Source organism: Lepisosteus platostomus, chromosome 7, assembly GCF_059453375.1.
Source record: "Lepisosteus platostomus isolate fLepPlt1 chromosome 7, fLepPlt1.hap1, whole genome shotgun sequence".
In the NCBI taxonomy this organism is placed as follows: domain Eukaryota; kingdom Metazoa; phylum Chordata; class Actinopteri; order Semionotiformes; family Lepisosteidae; genus Lepisosteus; species Lepisosteus platostomus.
In genome coordinates, this window is record NC_142617.1 from 2,210,525 (window position 1) to 2,236,976 (window position 26,452).

The window sequence follows — 26,452 nt, forward strand, 5'->3', positions numbered from 1 at the left end:
TTCTGAAATGTAAGTGAATCACATTTTTATTAAACAAAGAGCAAATATGTCTGTGCAAAATGATGTAAAGATGGTCATATTTGTCTCATATGGAGATTTGTTGAAAAACAAATCAGCTTTGTGATTTAAGAATCACAGTAGTCACGTTTGTTGTTTTCTGATTTTCTGTAATGAATGATTAGTGGTTTAGTAATGTAATATTCTGGGGATCTCTAAGTAAAACAGTTTTCCTCCTGTGATGTTGTATTAATTGTTCATCATTTTGTCACCTGGCAATAAATTTCCCCGGACATTTTCAAGTACCAAACTAAATACTGTCTGTGTTTTCTTGTCCAGAAATGAATTATATAAAGCACAACACACACAGATATTTTTCAGAGTGCACGCTAGATATGAAACCTTCTCCTCCAACAGCCTCACAGGTAATGTTCTCTTATCAGGCTTCTCTTTTAAAGTCCTGCTCTCTGTTTCTGCCTCTCTCTCTGTCTGTGTACTTTTTACAATTAGTACAGAAAATCTGTGACTATAAAAATATGAAGCTTGATGACTATAATGCCTTATATACACTCACATAGTGTTGAAGATCATCAAACATATAAAGGTTGTTATTTGACCATTATGTGAGTAGCAGTGATACATGATCTTTGTAGGGGTTAAGGTATATATTTTAAATGCATTATTTAATGATAGTTCAACTAAATCATTTTGTTAAATTTAACAGTACTAATGGGAGACTTAAGAAAGACAGTTGTCTTAAATGTTTCTTATTATGTCCATTTTTCAGACGATGTTTACCTGTATATTTATTACTTTGAAATTATGGAACACCTCTTTGTGTTGTATTTTTTAAATGAGCCATTGTCCAGTAAAATACATCTTTAATTGCTTTAATATATATCTTTAATTAATCTTTAGTGGTCATAGAATATCTATTTCTTTTCTGCTTCTCTCACAGCAGCGGACTCAAGTCTGAAGATCATGGAGAACTCATCTCACAACACATCATTCATACTGTCTGCATATGGAGAAATTGGGCAGATTAGATACTTCTGCTTCACCATGACACTAGTATTGTATGTTGGCATTATTATTGCAAACTCACTTCTTATAGCAGTGATCTCAGTGGAGAGGACCCTGCATGAGCCCATGTATTTCTTTTTGTGTGCTCTGTCTGCAAATGAATTGTATGGAAGCACAGCTCTCTTCCCTTCACTTTTAGTCAACATTTTGTCTGATTTCCATGACATTTCTAAACTTAACTGTTTTATTCAAATTTTTTGCTTGCACTCATATGGATCTATAGAGTTTTCAGATTTAGCTTTGATGTCTTATGACAGATATGTGTCCATCTGCTACCCGTTGCACTACAACAGAATCATGACTCTTAACAAAGCATGTGTGTTTCTTATATTTATCTGGTTCTTCTCTATGGTTAGATTTGCGATCAATCTCACCCTTACTGTGCACCTACCATTATGTGGTAACATCATAGAGAAGGTTTATTGTGATAATTATTCAATAGTCAAGCTCGCCTGTACTGACACTACTGTTAATAATACTTATGGCCTGTTTGGAACCATTTTGGGTATAGGTCTGCCTTTGCTCATAATTTTCTATTCCTATGCAAAAATTCTTAAGATCTGCTTAAATTCACCCAGACAATCCCAGATTAAAGCTTTCAATACCTGCAGCACCCATTTAGTATCTCTTGTAAACTTTTCAATTGGATGTCTCTTTGAAACAATTCAAAACAGATTTAATATGAGTCACATTCCCAATGAGGTTCGTGTAGCACTATCACTGTACTTCTTAGTATGTCCACCTTTCCTCAATCCTGTTATTTATGGGGTAAGAATAACAAAAATAAGAGCAACGTTTAAAAAGTTCTTATGCATGAGAAAATTTGCTCCTCAGTCAGACAGTACAACTATCTAAATGTAAAATAAATTTAGCAAAATACTGATTTTTTTATTCCTTTCTCCAAAGGTGAGAAAAAAGTGAGGCAACTTGAGTGTTATTTCTTCTCTAGTACACACCCGATATCGGTTTTAAATGAAGTTAGTGATGAATAATCACTTTTCAAGAAACGCCCTGGGATTTTTAAGGACCACAGAGAGCCAAGAGATCGGTTTTCCATTTAAATCTGAAGGTCACCACCTCTTTTACAGAACAACCCATATATTGGGACATTAGGACCCACACACACACACACACACCACAGGATGAGCGCCCCCTACTGGTCTTACCAACACCTCTTGCAGCCACATCCTTGGCTTTCCCAGGAGATACTGGCCATGTCACACCTGCTTGGCTTCAGTGGATTATCATATGTGAGCTGCAGGGTGATATACAGTAGCTACTAGCTAATGCTGATAATGCAAACAGGTAGGGGGATTCTCTCCATCTCTTGTTTCTGTAATGCATGGTGCCATGGGGGCCAACTACATTGGGCATGGTCAGGCTCCCATCCTCCTGTCACACCCCTTTATAAGCTCTTTTGGGTTCCTTTTCTTTATCTTACATGATTTATCAGTGGTGATCACACTGACCCCCTCCTCAGGGTAACAGGATACATGACTCCACATTACTTCTGGAGCCCTTTGACTTCAGAATCTCAAGTTCACCCTGTTGTCCTCACTGCTAGGAACCTCCTGCTCCCAGACACCAACGCAGAGCCTCCTGCTCCTACTCCACTAGGTCACCATTTCACACTCAACCAGTACCTCAGACTCCCAGGTCTGCCTCCGCCCTTGACGCTCTCCTCTCAGCGCCACCAGGTTGGCTTGCACAAAACACACACTACCTACATCACCGAGTCTCTTCGGCACTACACACCGTGCCAAGACCCAACACACTGTCCCTCTCTAACACACACACACTCACAACCCCTCTGGCGTTTCACTCGTTGTGAACTCACAGCTGCTAACGCACCTTACATCATGCCCAGCCACCACTGCACTACCTCCCAGTGGGTGTAGCTAGACCCTACTCCCTTCCCGGATACCAATGTATTGCTAGGGGGAGGGTCCCCCTACCACACAACCCACTCTGGTCCACACACACTAACTTGGTCATAAAGCGGACACGCCAGCCCCGTTTTCACACCCCACAGGATGCTGTCCCCTTTAAATCTTTTGATGATCTCATAAAGCTCCATTTCTTCCGTCAGTCCCCTCGCAGACGGACGCTTTCACGCTTTTCCTTGCAGGCTATTCCCCTCACAATCCCTTCTCCAGCCCCTCACAACCCCTTCTCCAGCGGCTAATCAAGTCTCTGCTCACTCGTTCTTTACATCGCCCCGACTAGTAGCGTCTCACACCCGCTACTGTCCTGCTCCAGCCCGGCTCTCTCATAGGAGAGCCTCCACATCTCTCCTCTAATCACTACGGCCACAGCAAGACTGAAGTCCTGCGGCATCCTCCGCTCTTTTCCAGGAAGTATTTAGGCTACTTTTAAACCACTTCTACACCTGCCGTTCATTCACTCATTCAAGTCAGGTGTGGTTTCCACGGCAACGCGTTTCCATTAATCCGGGGCTCCGCCCCCCACACCAGACACTCCCTGCATTGTACCCCAAATGGAAAACAAATGGCCAAAAAGACCTTGGTAATTTTCTTTCTTGCTACATTATAACTTTGACATTACTGTCATTAATAAACTGTATTTGTCTGATAAACTGTGATTCGTTGAGATACAGTGCAATATGCTTATTGTGTTTATCTGATACAGTGGAGTATTAAAGTTCACTAATTCCTGTGCACTGTAGGTGTGAAGTAATCAACATTTTTTCATCTTAATAATAATCACAATAAACTTTCTGAGATCCATATTTTTGCATTCCAACTTTGTTTTATCAACTAAATACATTATTTAAGATGATACAGCACTGTCTCCTTTAGTTTTTTTTTGCATTTCGTTTTGTTCAAATTAAATGTTTGCGTCATGTACTAGAACTTTAAATGAACAAATGTTTCAAATCTTACATTTCAAGACAGACATACAGTAGCTTAGATTATACTAAACAGTGGATTAAATCAAAACAGGGAAGGTAGATGTTGATTTTGTAAAGCTTTGAAATGAGTATAATAAGCAATCTTATCTTAATGACCCTCAATTCAAACAGTTACATCTTACTGAAGCACTGATCCATTGTAATAAGTGTATCTGTTTCTGACACAGCAGCAGCTGAAAGCCATGTCTGACACCTCAAGGCAGAGGAAGCTGGTCTCCACAGCTAGTTTTGGCAGTCCTCCCCTGGTTAGTGGTGCACACTCAGGGATTCGGCCTTCTGTTCCCTCCAACAGCGGTCATCCTGGACTGACCGACAGAGGAAGCTTTCTCTCCCTGTCTTTTTTTAAAGAATCAGTCGATGAATTGGCTTCATGAAGTGGGTCAGGTGATGGGGCAGCAGCTCATTCCCTCTTACACTTGTTATCTGTTGAAGCTGTGTGGAGATGTAGTTTCTGCACATGTAACTGAAGAGTTTAGGCTCTAATTTTCTGTTGTAGCCTCTATTGCAAGGTTCTTTACTCAATAAGCATCAGTAAAAAACTGTTCAAATCTAAGTGAATCCAAAAGTGACAGATGAGGCTAATACTGGATTAAATAAAATGTTCATGGAGCCTCTTTCAATATTCTACAAAGTGCATTAGAAACATTACTTTCTATACATATAATTTCTTTTGGATTTTTTTTATACATCCGTGGCTAATTAAGCTCTGATATGATTTTTTTTATTAATAATATAGCAAATATGACTGTGCAAAATGATGTAAAGATGATCATATTTGTCTCATATGGAGATTTGTTGAAAAACAAATCAGCTTTGTGATTTAAGAATCACAGTAGTCATGTTTGTTGTTTTCTGATTTTCTGTAATGAATGATTAGTGGTTTAGTAATGTAATATTCTGGGGATCTCTAAGTAAAACAGTTTTCCTTCTGTGATGTTGTATTAATTGTTCATCATTTTGTCACCTGGCAATACATTTCCCTGGACATTTTCAAGTACCAAACCAAATATAGTCTGTGTTTTCTTGTCCAGAAATGAAGTATATAAAGCACAACACACACAGATATTTTTCAGAGTGCACGCTAGATATGAAACCTTCTCCAACAGCCTCACAGGTAATGTTCTCTTATCAGGCTACTCTTTTAAAGTCCTGCTCTCTGTTTCTGCCTCTCTCTCTGTCTATGTACTTTTTACAATTAATACAAAAAATCTGTGACTATAAAAATATGAAGCTTAATGACTATGATGCCTTATATACACTCACATAGTGTTGAAGTTCATCAAACATATAAAGGTTGTTATTTGACCATTATGTGAGTAGCAGTGATACATGATCTTTGTAGGGGTTAAGGTATATATTTTAAATGCATTATTTAATGATAGTTCAACTAAATAATTTTGTTAAATTTAACAGTATTAATGGGAGACTTAAGAAAGACAGAGTTGTCTTAAATGTTTCTTATTCTGTTCGTTTTTCAGACGATATGTTTACCTGTATATTTATTACTTTGAAATTATGGAACACCTCTTTGTGTTGTATTTTTTAAATGAGCCATTGTCCAGTAAAATACATCTTTAATTGCTTTAATATATATCTTTAATTAATCTTTAGTTGTCATAGAATATCTATAATTTCTTAATTAAATAATTATTTAATAGTCATTATTACATATTGTAGACATGTTGTAGGATTGTACAAAACAGCTACATTCAATTGAATCAAAACAGGGAAGGCGGCAGCGTATGATTTTTAAACACCCAAGCAGCTTAATGAACATGTTCCATTACACTCAACTTTTCTGCTTCTCTCACAGCAGCGGACTCAAGTCTGAAGATCATGGAGAACTCATCTCACAACACATCATTCATACTGTCTGCATATGGAGAAATTGGGCGGATTAGATACTTCTGCTTCACCATGACACTAGTATTGTATGTTGGCATTATTGTTGCAAACTCACTTCTTATAGCAGTGATCTCAGTGGAGAGGACCCTGCATGAGCCCATGTATTTCTTTTTGTGTGCTCTGTCTGCAAATGAATTATATGGAAGCACAGCTCTCTTCCCTTCACTTTTAGTCAACATTTTGTCAGATTTCCATGACATTTCTAAACTTAACTGTTTTGTTCAAATTTTTTGCTTGCACTCATATGTATCTATAGAGTTTTCAGATTTAGCTTTGATGTCTTATGATAGGTATGTGTCCATCTGCTACCCATTGCACTACAACAGAATCATGACTCTTAACAAAGCATGTGGGTTTCTTATATTTATCTGGCTCTTCTCTATGGTTAGATTTGGTATCACTCTCAGCCTTACTGTGCGCCTACCACTATGTGGTAACATCATAGAGAAGGTTTATTGTGATAACTATTCACTAGTCAAGCTTGCCTGTACTGACACTACTGTTAATAATATTTATGGCCTGTTTAGTACCTTTTTTTCTATAGGTCTGCCTTTGCTCCTAATTTTCTATTCCTATGCAAAAATTCTTAAGATCTGCTTAAATTCACCCAGACAATCCCAGATTAAAGCTTTCAATACCTGCAGCACCCATTTAGTATCTCTTGTAAACTTTTCAATTGGATGTCTCTTTGAAACAATTCAAAACAGATTTAATATGAGTCACATTCCCAATGAGGTTCGTGTAGCACTATCACTGTACTTCTTAATATGTCCACCTTTTCTCAATCCTGTTATTTATGGGGTAAGAATAACAAAAATAAGAGCAACATTTAAAAAGTTCTTATGCATGAGAAAATGTGCTCCTCAGTCAGACAGTACAACTATCTAAATGTAAAATAAATTTAGCAAAATACTGATTTTTTTTATTCCTTTCGCCAAAGGTGAGAAAAAAAAAAAGTGAGGCAACTTGAGTGTTATTTCTTCTCTAGTACACACCCGATATCGGTTTTAAATAAAGTTAGTGAAGAATAATCACTTTTCAAGAAACGCCCTGGGATTTTTAAGGACCACAGAGAGCCAAGAGATCGGTTTTCCATTTAAATCTGAAGGTCACCACCTCTTTTACAGAACAACCCATATATTGGGACATTAGGACCCACACACACCACAGGATGAGCGCCCCCTACTGGTCTTACCAACACCTCCTGCAGCCACATCCTTGGCTTTCCCAGGAGATACTGGCCATGTCACACCTGCTTGGCTTCAGTGGATTATCATTTGTGAGCTGCAGGGTGATATACAGTAGCTACTAGCTAATGCTGATAATGCAAACGGGTAGGGGGATTCTCTCCATCTCTTGTTTCTGTAATGCATGGTGCCATGGGGGCCAACTACATTGGGCATGGTCAGGCTCCCATTCTCCTGTCACACCCCTTTATAAGCTCTTCTGGGTTCCTTTTCTTTATCTTACATGATTTAGAAGTGGTGATCACACTGACCCCCTCCTCAGGGTAACAGGATACATGACTCCACATTACTTCTGGAGCCCTTTGACTTCAGAATCTCAAGTTCACCCTGTTGTCCTCACTGCTAGGAGCCTCCTGCTCCTACTCCACTAGGTCACCGTTTCACACTCAACCAGTACCTCAGACTCCCAGGTCTGCCTCCGCCCTTGACGCTCTCCTCTCAGCGCCACCAGGTTGGCTTGCACAAAACACACACTACCTACATCACCGAGTCTCTTCAGCACTACACACCGTGCCAAGACCCAACACACTGTCCCTCTCTAACACACACACACTCACAACCCCTCTGGCGTTTCACTCGTTGTGAACTCACAGCTGCTAGCGCACCTTACATCATGCCCAGCCACCACTGCACTACCTCCCAGTGGGTGTAGCTAGACCCTACTCCCTTCCCCGATACCAATGTATTGCTAGGGGGAGGGTCCCCCTACCACACAACCCACTCTGGTCCACACACACTAACTTGCTCATAAAGCGGACACGCCAGCCCTGTTTTCACACCCCACAGGATGCTGTCCCCTTTAAATCTTTTGATGAGCTCATAAAGCTCCGTTTCTTCCGTCAGTCCCCTCGCAGACGGACGCTTTCACGCTTTTCCTTGCAGGCTATTCCCCTCACAATCCCTTCTCCAGCCCCTCACAACCCCTTCTCCAGCGGCTAATCAAGTCTCTGCTCACTCGTTCTTTACATCGCCCCGACTAGTAGCGTCTCACACCCGCTACTGTCCTGCTCCAGCCCGGCTCTCTCATAGGAGAGCCTCCACATTTCTCCTCTAATCACTGCAGCCACAGCAAGACTGAAGTCCTGCGACATCCTCCACTCTTATCCAGGAAGTACTGTATTTAGGCTACTTTTAAACCACTTCTACACCTGCTGTTCATTCACTCATTCAAGTCAGGTGTGGTTTCCACGGCAACGCGTTTCCCTTAATCCGGGGCTCCGCCCCCCACACCAGACACTCCCTGCGTTGTACCCCAAATGGAAAACAAATGGCCAAAAAGACCTTGGTAATTTTCTTTCTTGCTACATTATAACTTTGACATTACTGTCATTAATAAACTGTATTTGTCTGATAAACTGTGATTCGTTGAAATACAGTGCAATATGCTTATTGTGTTTATCTGATACAGTGGAGTATTAAAGTTCACTAATTCCTGTGCACTGTAGGTGTGAAGTAATCAACATTTTTTCATCTTAATAATAATCACAATAAACTTTCTGAGATCCATATTTTTGCATTCCAACTTTGTTTTATCAACTAAATAAATTATTTAAGATGATACAGCACTGTCTCCTTTAGTTTTTGTTTTGCATTTCGTTTTGTTCAAATTAAATGTTTGCGTCATGTACTAGAACTTTAAATGAACACATGTTTCAAATCTTACATTTCAAGACAGACATACAGTAGTTTAGATTATACTAAACAGTGGATTAAATCAAAACAGGGAAGGTAGATGTTGATTTTGTAAAGCTTTGAAATGAGTATAATAAGCAATCTTATCTTAATGACCCTCAATTCAAACAGTTACATCTTAGTGAAGCACTGATCCATTGTAATAAGTGTATCTGTTTCTGACACAGCAGCAGCTGAAAGCCATGTCTGACACCTCAAGGCAGAGGAAGCTGGTCTCCACAGCTAGTTTTGGCTAGTCCTCCCCTGGTTAGTGGTGCACACTCAGGGATTCGGCCTTCTGTTCCTTCCAACAGCGGTCATCCTGGACTGACCGACAGAGGAAGCTTTCTCTTCCTGTCTTTTTTTAAAGAATCAGTTGATGAATTGGCTTCATGAAGTGGGTCAGGTGATGGGGCAGCAGCTCATTCCCTCTTACACTTGTTATCTGTTGAAGCTGTGCGGAGATGCAGTTTCTGCACATGTAACTGAAGTGTTTAGGCTCTAATTTTCTGTTGTAGCCTTGCGCAAGGTTCTTTATTCAAGAAGCATCAGTAAAAAAATGTTCAAATCTAAGTGAATCCAAAAGTGACAGATGAGGCTACTACTGGATTAAATAAAATGTTCATGGAGCCTCTTTCAATATTCTACAAAGTGCATTAGAAACATGACTTTCTATACATATCATTTCTTTTGGATTTTTTTTATACATCCGTGGCTAATTAAGCTCTGATATGATTTTTTTTTATTAATAATATAGCAAATATGACTGTGCAAAATGATGTAAAGATGATCATATTTGTCTCATATGGAGATTTGTTGAAAAACAAATCAGCTTTGTGATTTAAGAATCACAGTAGTCTCGTTTGTTGTTTTCTGATTTTCTTAAATAAATTATGAGTAGTTTCCTAATGCAATATTCTTGGCAGCTCTAGGTAAGACAGTTTTCCTTCTGTGATGTTGTGTTTAATGTTCATCATTATGTCACCTGGCAATACATTTCCCTGGACATTTTCAAGTACCGAACTAATTACAGTCTGTGTTTTTTAGCCCAGAAATGAAGTATATAAAGCACAACACACACAAATATTGTTCAGAGTACATACTACAGTAGATACAAAACCTTCTCCTCCAACAGCCTCACAGGTAATGTTCTCTTATCAGGCTACTATTTTAAACTCCTTCCCTCTGTTTCTGACTAAAGGTATAGTAAATGTAGAATAAAATTACCTTGTACTGTAGGACAAAGGATTTTTCATATTTATTCTATATCACTATTACATAACTTTTTAAATCAAAGTTAGTAGAAAACCCAATAAAAAAGACTAAAACATCACAGTAGAAGTATAAAACATACAATTTAAGAAGTATTTGAGTCTTCAATCTGGAGTTCTTTGTACATTTGTTTCACCTGCTTAATAGCTTCATCATCGGCAAGGGAAAGGATGTGAATTTAAGATGACTTATACTGTATACACTCTCAGTGTTGAAGTTCATTAAACATGTTGACATTGTTATTTGATCATTATGTGAGTATCAGTGACACAAGATCTTTGTAGGAGCTAAGGTATATATTAAATGAATTCTTTAATGATAGTTCAACTAAATCATTTTGTTACATTTACAGTAACTTTGCCTTGTCTGTACATTAACGGGAGATAACTGTCTTTGTTAAATGTTTCTTTTTATTTCTATGTTTCTCAGAAGATATGTTTAGATTTCTTACTTTGAAATGATGGAACACCTCTTTATATTGTATTTTTTAAATGAGTCATTGTCCAGCAAGATACATGTCTTTAATTGTTTTAATATATCTTTAATATTTAGTTGTCATAGATTATCTATGCTTTTTATTTAAATTAAATAATATGATTCTGAGTCATTATTACATACAGTACTGTAGACATGTTGTAGGATTGCACAAAACAGCTACATTCTGTCACACCCAGTACACCTAGAGGGCGCTGTACTTCTCTCCTGTTTCTAGTGTCTTTCTGGTGTGTCTTGTTGTGTAGCCTATTTACTTCTTGCTTCTGCTCTGCTCCTCGCTCAGCATCGAGGTTCAGATGTCCTGAGACCCGCCTAGCACCAGGTCGCTCCTGTCCATGGCTTGAGGGCATAGGTTTCTATACGGCATTTCCTGAACAGCTGATCCCGGGCTAACCCCCATCTCGCCACTACACATATTTTGCTCTCCTGCCATTCCACGGTTCGTCCCTTCCGACATCCGTGGTACATTCAATTGAATCAAAATAAGGAAGGCGGCAGCATATGATTTTTGAACACCCATGCAGCTTAATGAACATGTTCCATTGAAATAAACTTTTCTGTTTCTCTCACAGCAGCGGACTCAAGTCTGAAGATCATGGAGAACTCATCTCACAACACATCATTCATACTGTCTGCATATGGAGGAACTGGGCGGATTAGATACTTCTGCTTCACTATTACACTAATATTGTATGTTGGCATTATTGTTGCAAACTCATTTCTTATAGCCGTGATCTCAGTGGAGAGGACCCTGCATGAGCCCATGTATTTATTTCTGTGTGCTCTGTCTGCAAATGAATTGTATGGAAGCACAGCTCTCTTCCCTTCACTTTTAGTCAACATTTTGTCAGACGTACAGGAAATTTCAAAAGTGAACTGTTTTATTCAAATTTTCTGCTTGCACACATATGGATCTATAGAGTTTTCAAATTTAGCTGTGATGTCTTATGACAGGTATGTGTCCATCTGTTACCCATTGGACTACAACAGAATCATGACTCTTGACAAAGCATGTGTGTTTCTTATATTTATTTGGTTCTTCTCTATGGTTAGATTTGCCATCACTCTCACCCTGAGTGTACGCCTACCACTATGTGGTAACATCATAGAGAAGGTTTATTGTGATAACTATTCAATAGTCAAGCTTGCCTGTACTGACACTACTGTTAATAATATTTATGGGTTATTCACTTTGTTTCTGTCTGTAGGTCTGCATTTGTTATTAATTTTTTATTCTTATACAGAAATTCTGAGGATCTGCTTAAATTCACCCAGACAATCCCAGATTAAAGCTTTTAATACCTGCATCACCCATATAGTATCCCTGGTAAACTTTTCAGTGGGATGTCTCCTTGAAGTAATTCAAAGTAGACTTAATATGAGTCACATTCCCAGTGAAGTTCGTGTAGCACTATCACTGTACTTCTTGATATTTCCACCTCTGCTGAATCCAATTATTTACGGACTAAGAATTACAACAATAAGAACAACATTTAAAAAATTGAGATTTAAGCTTTAGAATATTAGCCCGTCATTGAGACTGTACAATACAACTAAATGATTGTGCTAAACACAATATTGTTATTTCACACTGATACAATATCCAACACCGTTTTCTTCCTCTCTTGTATGCACCTGTTGAAACTTCAGCAACATTTGAAAAATCTGCCTTTTGCAGGTAGTATCACCCACGTGACTAGGCCCCCTGCAAATGCTACTGTATCTAAATCTCAAACCCATCCCAAATTCTGCTGCTCAGCCTCCCCCTCCTGTTCCTCCCTTTCCTTGTTCTGCTCCGTTGCTCCAGTCCTTCCACGTGTTCGCAATTGCTGCCTGGATCTCATTCTAATTCCTTCCTGTTACCATCCCAATCACTCCTTCCCTGCCCATCTTCAGTCTCTTAACTCTCCCTTTATGACTGCTCCTTGCTGTTCTCTCTTCTCCTCTGTTTTCCACTCTCGTTGTTCACATTTACAGCACCTGTGATCTCTCTGCTCTCTGGTTATGAAGCACAACCGTATATACTGAAGGTACAGTAGCATACATGTTATTTGACACAGTATAAAAATTCAGGACCACATAAACCTCTTTATAATTGTTTTTATGCTTATTTGTGAACTTTGGAGATCTAAATAGTGGTTGATTAAAACACAAAGATGCATTAAAAGAAATCTGTCTGTTGTACTTTTATTACAACTAAAATTTTTAAATGGTAGGTCAATAGGTGTATCATTAGAAACTGCTGGGCATACATACTACAGGCTTTCTACGTTAATGCCTATTGCATTGGGTGTGTCTTTTTCAATTATTACCTTGTCTGTTATCAAACCTGGATTGAAACCTTACCTTACTGCAATGAGCTGAAGGCTAGATAAAAATGATAAAAGTTAGGAAAATTGAGTCCACTTTTGCTTGTTGTTGTGCTTAGTCTCTCAAATGAGCATCAAATTAATTACAACTTTTTTCTTAACCAAATAAAGGACATCATTATTTTATATACTGCATCAAAACATTTTATTAATCACTACTGGCATCATTCTCAGAATGTAATTTACTTTTGGGAGTATCATCATTTTAATTAATTTGATCATATTTAATTGATTAAAATGATGGTATGGGGCCCCGTAAGGTGATACGTATAGGCAGATACCTCCATCTAGCTGCATAAGATTTAATGCAATTTAATATTTCCTTAAGGATAAAATCTCTAGTTCCAGTAATAATAGATTTTATTTGCAACCTAAGGTGGAGTATCTCCTTTTTAAGTTGCACTGGATATACAAAACTACTATTGAAATGTGAAAAATTGAAAGGAAGAAATTCTGACTTATCCCAGGTAACCTTATATGCAGATAATTTACCAAAACTGTTAATGATATTCACTACAACTGAAAAGGACTTTGCAGAACTGAAAGATATAATATTACGTCTTCCACTTTAAATGATGCAAGTTTTCTGATATACTGTACCTCTGTACCTTTAATCTGCACTTTTGAAAGCTACAATAAGTGCTTTATGGCTAAATTGAAAAGCAAAAGTGAGGAATTTCTGTTTAGTACGACTATGCAAATTAAAATAACTTTAGATGCATTGGTTAATCATCATTGATGGTTGTAGCCTACCATATACTGTACAGTGAAATTTAAAACCATTTAGTAAAATTAGGAACAGATCCATACAATTCCAGTACATTCAGTTTTATGGAAAGCTTTTTCTGCATCAAATGTTCAAATAGCAGGTAGTGGGTTAGTACAATTACCATGGTGAAACTTTCAGATTAAGGAGTTTTCTTGTATTGTCTAAAGACTATTTTTCATAGATCTTGTTTGATCTTGGATGTACAGTATTAGCTTTGGCAGAGGTTTACATACTGTAGTTGGATTGCCATTGCCTTTGCCAGAATCTTATTATCCACGTTCATTAAACTCATTGGACGATAGCTACAGTCCCAAATAAAAGTAATCTTTCCCCCTTTTATTTATTAATGTCATTAAAGATTCGCTGAATGATAGATAGATTATTAATTGCCTGTTACAGATGAGGACTAAGCTGTAAAACTGAACAGATAAGAAATATTGATATATAATAAACTCATACGTCCCATGCTGATAAAACCCGGCAGTGAAGCCATCTGCATTTTTTAGGCAACATATTACATCTATTAAAGAAATAGCTGCTTAAAGAATAATCCTTTCTTGTGCAAATTAAAATGGTGACCCACCTCTCTTTTATGAATTACCATAAGCCTGAACTACCTAATGTTGGCAGATATAGTTTAGTGACAGCCTATCGATTTTAAATGGGTTTCTTGCATCTTTGGCACCTTGCACATTCCCTGTCACAATGACAATCATCCACCTCAACACTAAATATGAATGGAAGAGACTAGTCATTGCATAGTAACCATTATAACAATAGCTATTAGCCCTATGACCCAGAGTGTGTCATCCTGCAAATTCCTCATCCCCTCCCCCCACCTGAATTACCTCTCAGAATTTTCAATGTGGCTCTTTACCATTTACTTTATCCCACTCTCATTAAACCAAAGGAAAGTGATAAAAATATATATGGACATGAGGGCGGAGAAAAAAATTAACTAGTCATCTCAACATGGGCATGCTTTTTAGCAAACTTGGTAGCAGCAAAATGATATCCTAAGGTGAATTACTTTTTCCTCACAGCCAAGTTGTAATTTGGAGTCACGGAAGAGCTCGGCATTGAGGTATGATTTAAACATTTCAGATGTAGAAGTCACCTTTTCAAACAGAAACACTGCAGACATGGCTTGGCCCCTCATCAGACTCACTTGAACCTGTGTCAGTATGTCCCAATGCAAGCATTTAGCTTCACGTTCGTGTTCACTCACAACTCTGTAGAAATTGTCAATGTAATCCTCAAGGTCTTCAGGATTTTTAGAACATTCACTCCTATTAGTATCCATTTTAATTTAGTAAAGGAGCATATTTTAATGGCATATGTATTTGGGTGAGATCAAGAGTAGGAGCTCTGCAATTCTTCTGTATATTATAAGTATATTATAAGCATTTCCGTCTCTATATCTCATTTCTTTTGGACTGAATGCATTCATGGACAAATTAGCCCTAATATGCCCTCATACTGTATGTCAGTGAATCAATTTTTTTGTTAAGCATGTAGTTAATACTTCTGTATGCAATAATGTTGTGAAAAGGTATACATTTTCTTCATATGGAAATATGCAGACAAGTGATCAGTTTGGTAAATTCAGATTCACGGTTGTCTTGTTTACTTTTTCTATTCTGAAATGATTACTGGTTTACTAATGGGATAGGCTTGACAGCTATGGGTGAAACAGTTTCCCCTCAGTGGTGCTGTGTTTAATGCACATCATTATGTCACCTAGTAATAAGTTTCCCTGGACATTTTCAAGATCCAAACAAGCTGGTGTTTTTTTTTTTACATAAATGAAATATATAAGTACAACACATGAAAATATGTATATTCTAGACACAAAACCTGCTCCTCCAACAGGCTCTCAGGTAATTGAAATGGTGCTGTTCAGTTCTTTGTCTACACTCATATCTGTCTCCCTTTGTTTCTGCCTCTCTCTCAGTCTGTGTACTTTTACAATTAGCAAAGAAAATCTATGACTATGAATCTGTTAAGCGTGACTAGACTAGATTAGGCACTGCACTGTACTGGTACTGTAGGACATAGGAGTTTTCACATTTATTATATGTTATAAATTATTATATCATATAAAGTTACTTGACTTTTGTTTTCGCATAGTTAATAAAAAACTCAATAAAAAGATGGACTTAGTAATCATCACAGCAGAAGAATAAAAATGTCAATTAAAAAACTATTTCTCTCTTGTTTCTAGAGTTTAGAAACATCTTTGTATTGTGCATCTGTTTAACCTGTTTAATAGCTAGAAAAAGAATGCAAAGTTGTAAGATCACTTGTATATAGTCATAGTACTGCAATTAATTAATGCAGTACTTAATCGAAATGTGAATTAATTAATCGAAATATGAATTGCAGTGGCACAAAATCTCTATAGAAGAAAGGGTCAATAAATTAACTGATTTCTTCAATGATACTTTAGCTAAACAATTGAGTTAAATTTAGCTTGGTCTTGTCTATATATTAATGGGAGACTTACTGTAAGACAACTGACATTGTCAGATGTAAATGTTTCTTTTCAGTGCTGTATGATTTTTAAAAAACTACATTTAAATATGTTTCTTTGAAATGATGAAGCACCGTTTCATTTCTTTTTCTTTGTGAAATGAATCATTGGCCACTAAAATGTATATCTTTAATTTCATTTATCATCTTCGTAATCTTCTAAGAGAATTTTGAGTCATACTGAGTTATACTGTACATAGACATGGTTTAAGCTTTTATGAAACAGTAACATTCAGTTTAATCAAATATTTGAGCTTACATATGGCTTTAATAAATGATATCTTAGTGGTTACTTATAACATGCAGCTTGCTAAAATTTAATCCATTCTAACCAACTTTTCTGTTCCACATACAGCAGCGGACTCAAAGCTGAAGGAATGGAGAACTCATCTCACATCACTTCGTTCATACTGGCTGCATTTGGAGAGATTGGACAGATTAGATACTTCTACTTCACCATTACTCTAGTAGTATATGGTGCCATCATTGTTGCAAACTCACTTCTTATAGCAGTGATCTCAGTGGAGAGGACCCTGCATGAGCCCATGTATTTCTTTTTGTGTGCTCTGTCTGCAAATGAATTGTATGGAAGCACAGCTCTCTTCCCTTCACTTTTAGTCAACATTTTGAAAGACATACAGGAAATTTCTAAACTGAACTGCTTCCTTCAGATTTTTTGCTTGCACACGTATGGATCTATCGAGTTTTCAGACTTAGCTGTAATGGCTTATGACAGGTATGTGTCCATCTGTTACCCATTGCACTACAGCAGAATCATGACTCCTACAAAAGCATGTGCATTTCTTATGCTTATCTGGGTTTTTATTCTGGCTAGATTTGCCGTCACTGTATTACTAATAGCACGTCTGCCTTTGTGTGGCAACATTGTAGAGAAGGTTTATTGCGACAGCTATTCCCTTTTCAAACTTGCCTGTACAGATACTACTGTTAATAGCGTTTTAGGGCTCCTCACTATGTTTCTGTCTGTAGGTCTGCCTTTATTTCTCATTTTTTATTCATATGCAAAGATTCTTAGGATTTGCTTAAAATCTTCCAGAGAATCCCAGGTGAAGGCTCTGAACACCTGCAGCTCTCATTTAGTATGCCTGGTAAATTTTTCAGTTGGATGTCTCTTTGAAATAATTCAAAGCAGATTTAATATGAGTAAAATTCCCTATGAGGCTCGTATCCTGCTATCAGTGTATTTCTTGATTCTTCCTCCACTGCTCAATCCAATCGTTTATGGAGTAAGAATATCAAAAATAAGAACAACATTTACAAAAATTATTATACACAAGAAAATTAGGTCCTCGCTCTTACAATAGCAAAACATGAAATATGAACAGAATTGTAAAAAGATGACAGAAAAACGTTATCATCACCATGTTGTAATTTCTTATTTGAGTAGAAACTGGGCTGATCTGAGGTTCTTTTAACTTACTTACATTAAAAGAAATATCCATATATGAATGTAAACAATTTGAAAACAACAATACTGATCAAATACAATACTGTTCTGTGCATGGAAGCTTCCACACTGTAATTTAAATGATAATTATCCAATAATGATCCAACATGCTGTAAATAATCCAATCAATTATTAACATTTCAAAATAAATCCAAGATATGAACGAGGCTTAGTCAGGAGTGAGAGAAAGCACTGAACAGGATTCTTGTTCAGTGGAAGAAGTTGGTCTGTCCAGTAAAGGTGAAGGGTCATAGGTGCCGTCTGAATACATTAGGTGAGTCTTGAGGAGATGCTAGGCAGACCTTAGGGGTGAGGACTAGAGTCACACATGCAAATGAGGATCTAAAAGAATAAAAGATGCGGATTGCGTTGATGTTTCCAAATGTAGGTGTTGGAGATCAAATGAGATAGAAGAGACATTACAACATGAAAAATGTTTTTGCCTACAGTGAGAAACGCATTATTACAAGAATGGAATTTAATACCTGAATAGTTCAATTGTTTCCTCTTTTTAAAGACAATGTCTAGTGTACTACAGCACTTATGACAAGTAGTGCCTCTCCCTTTAGCCTGCACGTTTCTTTCTTGTCAACTAATCACAATACTATGAGGACAGTATGTTGTACGAGTTGCTATTGAAAATGTACAAGAAAAACATATATCAGAATGTGAACAGTTCCCCAGGCAGTCATGTCCAAATGCTTCTTTGTGAATAGGCTATGTCGCCTAATTTGTACAGAGGTGATGTCACATGATGTAAGATGTATGATGCCACTGATAGCTGTCAATAAAATTATCGCTGCTGTAAAAACAATAATTTCCACTGTGTTACTGTATATACTGTACCTGTATTTACATTTATTCTCTGCATCCCGCACAATAGTGCCCCATGCTTGCTGCTAAATGTGGTTTGTTCACATTAATTCTATTCTTAACTCAACTTAATTCAAACTTTATTATCCCCTAGGGGAAATGTTCTTCTTACCATTCCTATGAATATTGCATTATTTGCTTAAAGTTTCAAAGGATCTCCATTTTAACATTTTGAATTCCTGTAGTACCAATTGAGCAGCACTTTTAAACATTTCTGTGAATTTGCAGCTGTTTTCTCAAAATATTTGAAAATAGATATTTGAAAACAGATCTAACATGTCTTGCCTCATTTTCAAGTGAGAAATGAACAATATATAAAAAAAGACTGACGTTCGACAATATTATCCTCTCAATGAAAAATGACAAGTGGAAAAATAATCCAAAACTCTCTAAATACAGAAATTGTACAGTAGGATGGCAATTACAAATGACATACTGATTTAAGATCAGTATAAGCCATCTGACATATCAACTAAAACATATGATTCACTAATCACAGCACAACATTGAAGATGTTGCTTCGTCTGTGTACCATTCAGACCTCTTTGCAATGCCTGAACAAGGCCTGTCTGTTCTGACAGGGAAAAAATGAATGACTAAATCATTAAGATTAACCAAAAGAGCAACAGAAGGGAGTGTTACAGTATTTCAAGTATTAAACTCTTCATATCCAAATAAAACTATGTATAGTACGTTGATGGCTCTGTCACACAAGCTTCCATTTTGCTACTTCAAACAACAAAGGAGAGAAAACTAAACCAGAAAGAGGTTTATTCTGTTCAAAGAATAGGTTGTGCAATGAGAAAAAGTACTGTACATTGTTCCTACACAGAAATATACTGTACAGTAGGTACATATGCAGCCACTCAGAATGCACATCAATCCTGATTATTGTATTAGCAGTACCGCACAGAACAAGGTTCAAATCCTAGTCAAACCAAAGCTTTAACTTTTTTTTACTCAGCCAGATGTATAAACTACAGTACACTCACAATTCTTATAATCATATACAGTATAGCACAGTATGTCAAAAATTCCTTACATTTACAGTATATAGCACTTCTGTGGACACTGTAGTCAAAGCACTTTACAGGTAATTAGGACTTTCCTCCACCACCAATGTAGCCCCATCTTGATGATGAAATGTCAGCCAAAGTACGCCAGTACGCTCCCCACACACCAGCTACCAGCTGGGGAGGAGAACAGTGGGATGAAGCCAGTTCATAGATAGGGATTATCAGGAGTCAATAAGCGATAAGGCCAGGGGTAAATCTGGCCAGAACACCGGGGTTACACCCCTAATCTTTTCCAAAAATTCCCTGGGAAATTTTAAGTCCACAGAGAGTCAGGATTTACATCTCATCATTTTTTACAGTATAGTGTCCCATCACAATACTTGGGCAGAACCCACTGGCTGCTGGGTGTATACACACCTACAGTACTAGTCCCACTAACACCTCTTCCACCAGCAATCTTAGCTTTCCCGGGAGATCTCCCATCCAGTTGCTGGCCAGCACACCTCCTTAGCTTCAGTGGGTTAACAGTTGGGATTTGCAGTGTAATAAAGTGTAGCTGGTGTATACTGTAACATGGTGAATCCAAATAATCCTGTTTGGTGCTTGGCCTTTCAATCAGGTTTACAATGAAAAATGTTCCCCAGCTGCTGCTTTTTTTCAGACAGTCCCATCAAGACATGTGGTCTGAAGATGGACATTTTTTTTTCAATTAGTTCAGTTTTTTAAATTGAAACTAAACTGCATCATCAACACATTTCCAATCAATCTGATAAAGAAAACACATATTGTTAATTTTTTTATATAATTAAATATAACATATATCTATTAATAATATTTCATTTTGAATTTTTATTTCTAATATGAAATGTTATATCCTGTTTCCCATGATAAATAGATAAAATATATACCATTTATTCATTAGATAACCCTCAAGATCATGGGCGATCGTCTCTCATTAACTCAAAAGACACAGATGAGGCAAATACCGGATTAGATAAAATGTGCATGGAGTTCCTTTCAATACCCTTCGATGTGGATCATAAACATTTTTGACTATACACCTCATTTAAAAAATAAATAATCTATAACTAAATGACCCCTAATATGACAGTCCAATATAACATCGTTTTTTCTAAAAGTACCTTCAGTGTACAATAATGTGGTACATGATTGGTCTTTGGAGAATCTACCTTTGCAGACAAGCCAGTTAGCTTGGTGATTTCATTATTGCAGCAGTCTTGTTTTTTTTTCTGAAATGATTGATCACTCATTTCCTGATGGAATATCCGGATGGCTGCTTTGGGCAAAACAGTTTTCCTTCATCTACAGTATGTATTTTGTTTGTTTAGTGTCTCTCTTGACATTTACAAGATCCAAACCAATTACTTTGGTGTTTGCTGTCCAGACAATACTGTATGTACAGTATATAAAATCTATACATGGAAATTTTTTCCAAAGTGCATTCTGGACACAAAATCTTCACATCCAACAGGCTCACAGGTAAATGGTGCTCTTTCCTTCTCTATCTATTCTCATACCTTCCTTCTTCAGTCTCCATCCTAGTCTATGTATTTTACAGTTAGTACTGATAGGAATCATCACTCCTTATAGCTTCTTTTCAAGTTTGTGACCTGCATGCTAAATAATGTGAGACTGTGTGATAGAACCATTTATCTGATACAGGCATAATGTCACAGTGCATCAAAAGCTACTGTGTACTGGTGAATTTTGCAATATGGAAATAACTGAAAGAAAATTGACAGAATAACAGCTGAAAGAGTTGCACAGGACTGAAGCTGAATAAACATCCAGCTGCATCAGGATTGCCCTTACTGTATGCAGCATGAAGCTATTTGAAATTTCTCCATTGCAAAAATAAACTTTTCTCTTCCTCAGACAGCAGTACACTCAAAGCTGAAGACCATGGAGAACTCGTCTCACATCAAATCATTCATACTGGCTGCATATGGAGAGATTGGACAGATTAGATACTTCTACTTCACCATTACACTAGTATTGTATGTTGCCATCATTGTGGCCAACTCATTTCTTATAGCTGTGATCTCAGTGGAGAGGACCCTGCATGAGCCCATGTATTTCTTTTTTTGTGCTCTGTCTGCAAATGAATTGTATGGAAGCACAGCTCTCTTCCCTTCACTTTTAGTCAACATTTTGTCAGATTTCCACGAAGTTTCTAAATTTCAATGCATTATGCAGATTTTTTGCTTGAACACATATGGATCTATTGAGTTTTCAGACTTAGCCGTGATGTCATATGACAGGTATGTGTCCATCTGCTACCCGTTGCACTACAACAGAATCATGACTCTTAACAAAGCATGTGTGTTTCTTATATTTATCTGGTTCTTCTCTATGGTTAGATTTGCTATCACTCTCAGCCTTACTGTGCGCCTACCATTATGTGGTAACATCATAGAGAAGGTTTATTGTGATAATTATTCAATAGTCAAGCTTGCCTGTACTGACACTACTGTTAATAATATTTATGGCCTGTTTGGTACCTTTTTTTCTATAGGTCTGCCTTTGCTCCTAATTTTCTATTCCTATGCAAAAATTCTTAAGATCTGCTTAAATTCACCCAGACAATCCCAGATTAAAGCTTTCAATACCTGCAGCACCCATTTAGTATCTCTTGTAAACTTTTCAATTGGATGTCTCTTCGAAATAATTAAAAACAGATTTAATATGAGTCACATTTCCAATGAGGTTCATGTAGCACTATCACTGTACTTCTTGATATTTCCACCTCTGCTGAATCCAATTATTTACGGACTAAGAATAACAACAATAAGAACAACATTTAAAAAATTGAGATTTAAGCTTTAGAATATTAGCCCGTCATTGAGACTGTACTTCTTAATATGCCCACCTTTCCTCAATCCTGTTATTTATGGGGTGAGAATAACAAAAATAAGAGCAACGTTTAAAAAGGTCTTATGCATGAGAACATTTGCCCCTCAGTCAGACAGTACAACTATCTAAATGTAAAATAAATTGAGCGAAATACTGTTTTTTTATTCCTTTCTCCAAGTGTGAGAAAAAATGAGGCAACTTGAGCGTTATTTCTTCTCCGGTACACAGCTGATATCTGTTTTAAATAAAGTTAGTGATGACTTATCTGCTTTTTCCATACCCACTGCTCTTATACTGTACCTCTTACAATGCTAGGGTTCTGGAGACTCAGAGCACCATATTTTTACCATACTTTCCAAGAAATGCCCTGGGATTTTTAAGGACCACTGAGGGCCAGGAGATCGGTTTTACATTTATTCTGAAGTTCGCCACCTTTTTTTACAGAAAAGCGTCCATATCCATATACTGGGACATTAGGACCCACACACACCACAGGATGAGCGCCCCCTACTGGTTTTACTAACACCTCTTGCAGCCACAGCCTTGGCTTTCCCAGGAGATACTGGCCATGTCACACCTCCTTGGCTTCAGTCTGTATGCTTTTTACTTTCAGCACAGAAATGCTGAGATTGAAGATTGAGACGTGACTACAAGATTTAATATTGTTTTATATTTCAGTCACCACCAGGTGATCCAATGCTTTTAAATTAGTTTATGATTGACCTATGACTTTTTAACAATTGTTCTACAGTACATTATTGTGAATGTATTTAGTTTAGAATACAGAGACATCAAGCACTGTGCTGAATCCATGGTACAACCATGAAAACAGAGAGTGGGATTCTCTCAGTCTCTTGTTTCTGTAATGGAAAACCTCCCAGGGCCAAAAAGACCTTGGTAATTTGTTACTGCACACTATTACTTTGACATTACTGTCATAAATATACTGTATTTTCTTCAGATAATGTGTGATTGACTGAGATACAGTGCAATATGCTTATTGTGTTTATCTGATACAGTGGAGTATAAAAGTTCACTAGTTCCTGTGCAATGTAGGTGTGAAGTAATCAACAGTTTTTCATCTTAATAATAATCATAATTAACTTTCTCAGATCCATATTCTGGATTCCATCTTTGTTTTCTCAACGAAATAAATTATTTAGGATTATACAGCACTGTCTCCTTTAATTTTTTTGCATTTCATTTTGTTAAAATGATGTACTAGAGTGTGTGTGAAGATCACAGAAAAGGTTTATTGTGATAACTATCAGTTATCAAACCTGCCTGCACTGATACTACTGTTAATCACATTTATGGGATGTTTGGCATGTCTCTGTAGCTCTGCCTTTTCTCTGCATTTTTTATTCTCATACAAAAAGGATTAAGATCTGCTTAGTCCCGATATAGTACCTGCATCACCCATATAATGTCCCTGGTAAACTTTTCAGTGGGATGTCTCCTTGAAGTAATTCAAAGTAGACTTAATATGAGTCACATTGATTCATACAGTGAAGTTCATGTAGCACTATCACTGTATTTCTTGATATTTCCACCTCTCCTCAATCCAATTATTTATGGAATAAGAACAACAAAAATAAGAACAACATTACAAAATTATTATATATTAAAAAATATGTAAATTTACAAATATTTGCAAGGAAAATAAATTCAGAAAAACATTTTATTAATGTTTATTAATGTTAATTTTTCTATTTTTTCTTGCATTTTCTTCAAGAACATTTTCATTGTTAAGTTGTTTTCATCTTTTTAATAACACAAACTCTTGTAACCAGCCTCATTTTTGTCAAGGACTTCAGTCTGCACTTCTTGACAAGAATGGTGAGTGAAAAATTGTTAAATGGACAGAATGTTGTTGGGTTCCACTGATGACAATGTACAGGAAAGATAATAATATTAATATTGTGAAGAGGTGATGTTACATGTAAAATTACACTAATGTCTATCAATAAAATTTTCACTGGTGTAAAAACAGCTTGCATCCCTTTGTTTTTATCATTATTCAGATTTCTTAGATACCCAGTTTCTGGTGATATTACAGTATGAATGAAAGCTGAACATTGACACCTAATTAAACCTCAGCAGCTGCTGAACTGAATTCCACTCTACAATTTTATATTAACAGAATCAACAAAGATGGATTTCAGCACTATTGTGTGAAGAATTACATTTTGATAACCTTTGCCAAGATGTATAAACCATGATAAAAAAAAGGGTCTTCAGTAACATTGCAAACAAGATCCAGATATTTCCTGGACTGTGGCATTCAGATTGTGATAGATATTATTAAAATGGAACCACAAAACTCTGGGATAGTATGGGAATGTTAACGGATATGTCATGGGAGCCGGGAGAGACTCCCATGAAGTGCATTGTTAAAGACCCTATGCAGATGTTATAATCCGGCAGAATCTGGAGAAGGACATCAGGAGAAGATACAGCAGAGTTAGGATGGGTTGACAGACAGGGGGGAGACGACCAAGTCCAAACACGTCCAAAAAGAGTAATCAGGGCACAGTCCGTAATCCAAAGGCCGGATGATCTATCCAAGACGAAGACACTTAAAATCCCCAGGAAGAGGAACCGAGACCGGGAGCACAGAGAACTAAAACAATAACGGGACCACGCACTCAGAGCCCCGGACTCAGATGGTCAGGACACCGGGGTGAAGCCTATGCCGTCGGGTCTCTTCTGGACCCGCTGGCAGGCGGGCTTCCGGGCGTCCATCTCACAATGCTGAGCCAGGAACTGCAGAGACGCTAGGCTTTTAAACCAAAATACAAATGAAACACACCGGGAAATAACTTAACCTAATCATAACAGAAAAGGGTTGTAGCACCCTCTAGAGGAGGATATCCTCAGCTTATAAGCCCTTTTTGAGTGAGAAAGTACAATATAATGAAATACATCCACCCATTTTTTTTTACCACTATTTCCAATATAGGTTCACATGGGAGCCAGATCCTATTCTGGAAAGCAACGGGAACAAGGCAGGATACTTCCTGGATGGGGCATCTGTTCATTTCAGGGCCCACATGATGCAAACACAAGCATGCACACACACACCAGGGCCATTTTTTCCAGCAGGCAATGAACCGGCCAGTATTTATTTGGACAGTGGGAGAATCCCAAGTGAACACAGGGAGAACATACAAACTTCACATAGATCATACTCTAAGAATTGAACGCAGAGCCACAGAGCTGTGAGGCAGCAATGCTAGTCACTACACTAAAATTACACATTGTAATGAAATACAAACACTTTTTTTAAAAAAGGATATTTGATAGTCAGAGACAGAGAAGAAAAAAATAAGTCTTGAAAACAATAAATGTATATTGTTAGAGCAGATAAATTAATATTTCTCCCAATTGTGAAAAAATGAACAACATACAGTATAATACCTCAAGCTGAGGAAAAATAAAGTTCTAAACTAAGCAAAAGAAGTACAGAAAAGGCAGGATTTTGGTTTTTGGAGTTACAAATTTGGGGGTTTAGGTTAACATACAGTAGCAAGTGATCTTTAGATTATTTATTAAAAGCTGAAACATTGTGTCTTTTCTTTCAGTGTTGGATGACTCTTCACTTGTTCCTAGGCAGCTAGAATACACTGACTCAGGTCTCTACTCAAACTTTGTTATGTTATACTGTATATACATACTTTGTGTATGTTTACGTTATACAAACTTTGTATGTGCTTCGTAATTACAATAATATTGTTTTTTTCCCTGTTATAAAAAATGATTTCCTCATGGAATATCCTTTGTAGCTCTTGGTATAACAATTCTACATCAGTGATGTTGTGTTTGGTGGTCAGAATTATATCACCTGGCAATACTTTTCCCTGGGCATTTTCATGATCTGATCCAGTTACAGGTGGTATTTGGATGTTTTGCTGAAATGATGTACTGTATATAAGAACAACACATGCAA

General features: G+C 37.1%; 5 protein-coding genes across 6 annotated transcripts; all 5 read left to right on the plus strand.

Moving 5' to 3' along the window:
- The first annotated feature begins 972 nt into the window (after positions 1–972).
- Positions 973–1,957, plus strand: LOC148657824 (olfactory receptor 4B13-like). The gene has a single exon (XM_088641876.1). The coding sequence runs from the start codon at positions 979–981 to the stop codon at positions 1,933–1,935; it is 957 nt and encodes a 318-aa protein (XP_088498002.1). The 5' UTR covers positions 973–978; the 3' UTR covers positions 1,936–1,957.
- Positions 1,958–5,848: 3,891 nt separating this feature from the next.
- Positions 5,849–6,948, plus strand: LOC148657825 (olfactory receptor 52D1-like). The gene has a single exon (XM_088638488.1). It carries the CDS (start codon positions 5,849–5,851, stop codon positions 6,803–6,805), a length of 957 nt encoding a protein of 318 aa, XP_088494614.1. The 3' UTR covers positions 6,806–6,948.
- Positions 6,949–8,080: 1,132 nt separating this feature from the next.
- LOC148657826 (olfactory receptor 52D1-like) lies at positions 8,081–12,518 on the plus strand. 2 transcript variants are annotated; one of them, XM_088638490.1, is made up of 3 exons: positions 8,081–8,449; positions 9,024–9,102; positions 11,175–12,518. In XM_088638490.1, the coding sequence occupies exon 3, from the start codon at positions 11,198–11,200 to the stop codon at positions 12,119–12,121; it is 924 nt and encodes a 307-aa protein (XP_088494616.1). In that variant the 5' UTR covers positions 8,081–8,449; positions 9,024–9,102; positions 11,175–11,197; the 3' UTR covers positions 12,122–12,518. The 2 variants fall into 2 exon arrangements, with proteins under 2 accessions (XP_088494616.1, XP_088494615.1); XM_088638489.1 differs by having other exon boundaries at positions 9,027–9,102.
- Positions 12,519–16,552: 4,034 nt separating this feature from the next.
- Positions 16,553–17,736, plus strand: LOC148657827 (olfactory receptor 4B13-like). The gene has a single exon (XM_088641877.1). The coding sequence runs from the start codon at positions 16,650–16,652 to the stop codon at positions 17,595–17,597; it is 948 nt and encodes a 315-aa protein (XP_088498003.1). The 5' UTR covers positions 16,553–16,649; the 3' UTR covers positions 17,598–17,736.
- A 3,813-nt stretch (positions 17,737–21,549) lies between these two features.
- Positions 21,550–22,476, plus strand: LOC148657828 (olfactory receptor 52D1-like). The gene has a single exon (XM_088641878.1). The coding sequence runs from the start codon at positions 21,553–21,555 to the stop codon at positions 22,474–22,476; it is 924 nt and encodes a 307-aa protein (XP_088498004.1). The 5' UTR covers positions 21,550–21,552.
- Positions 22,477–26,452: the final 3,976 nt, after the last annotated feature.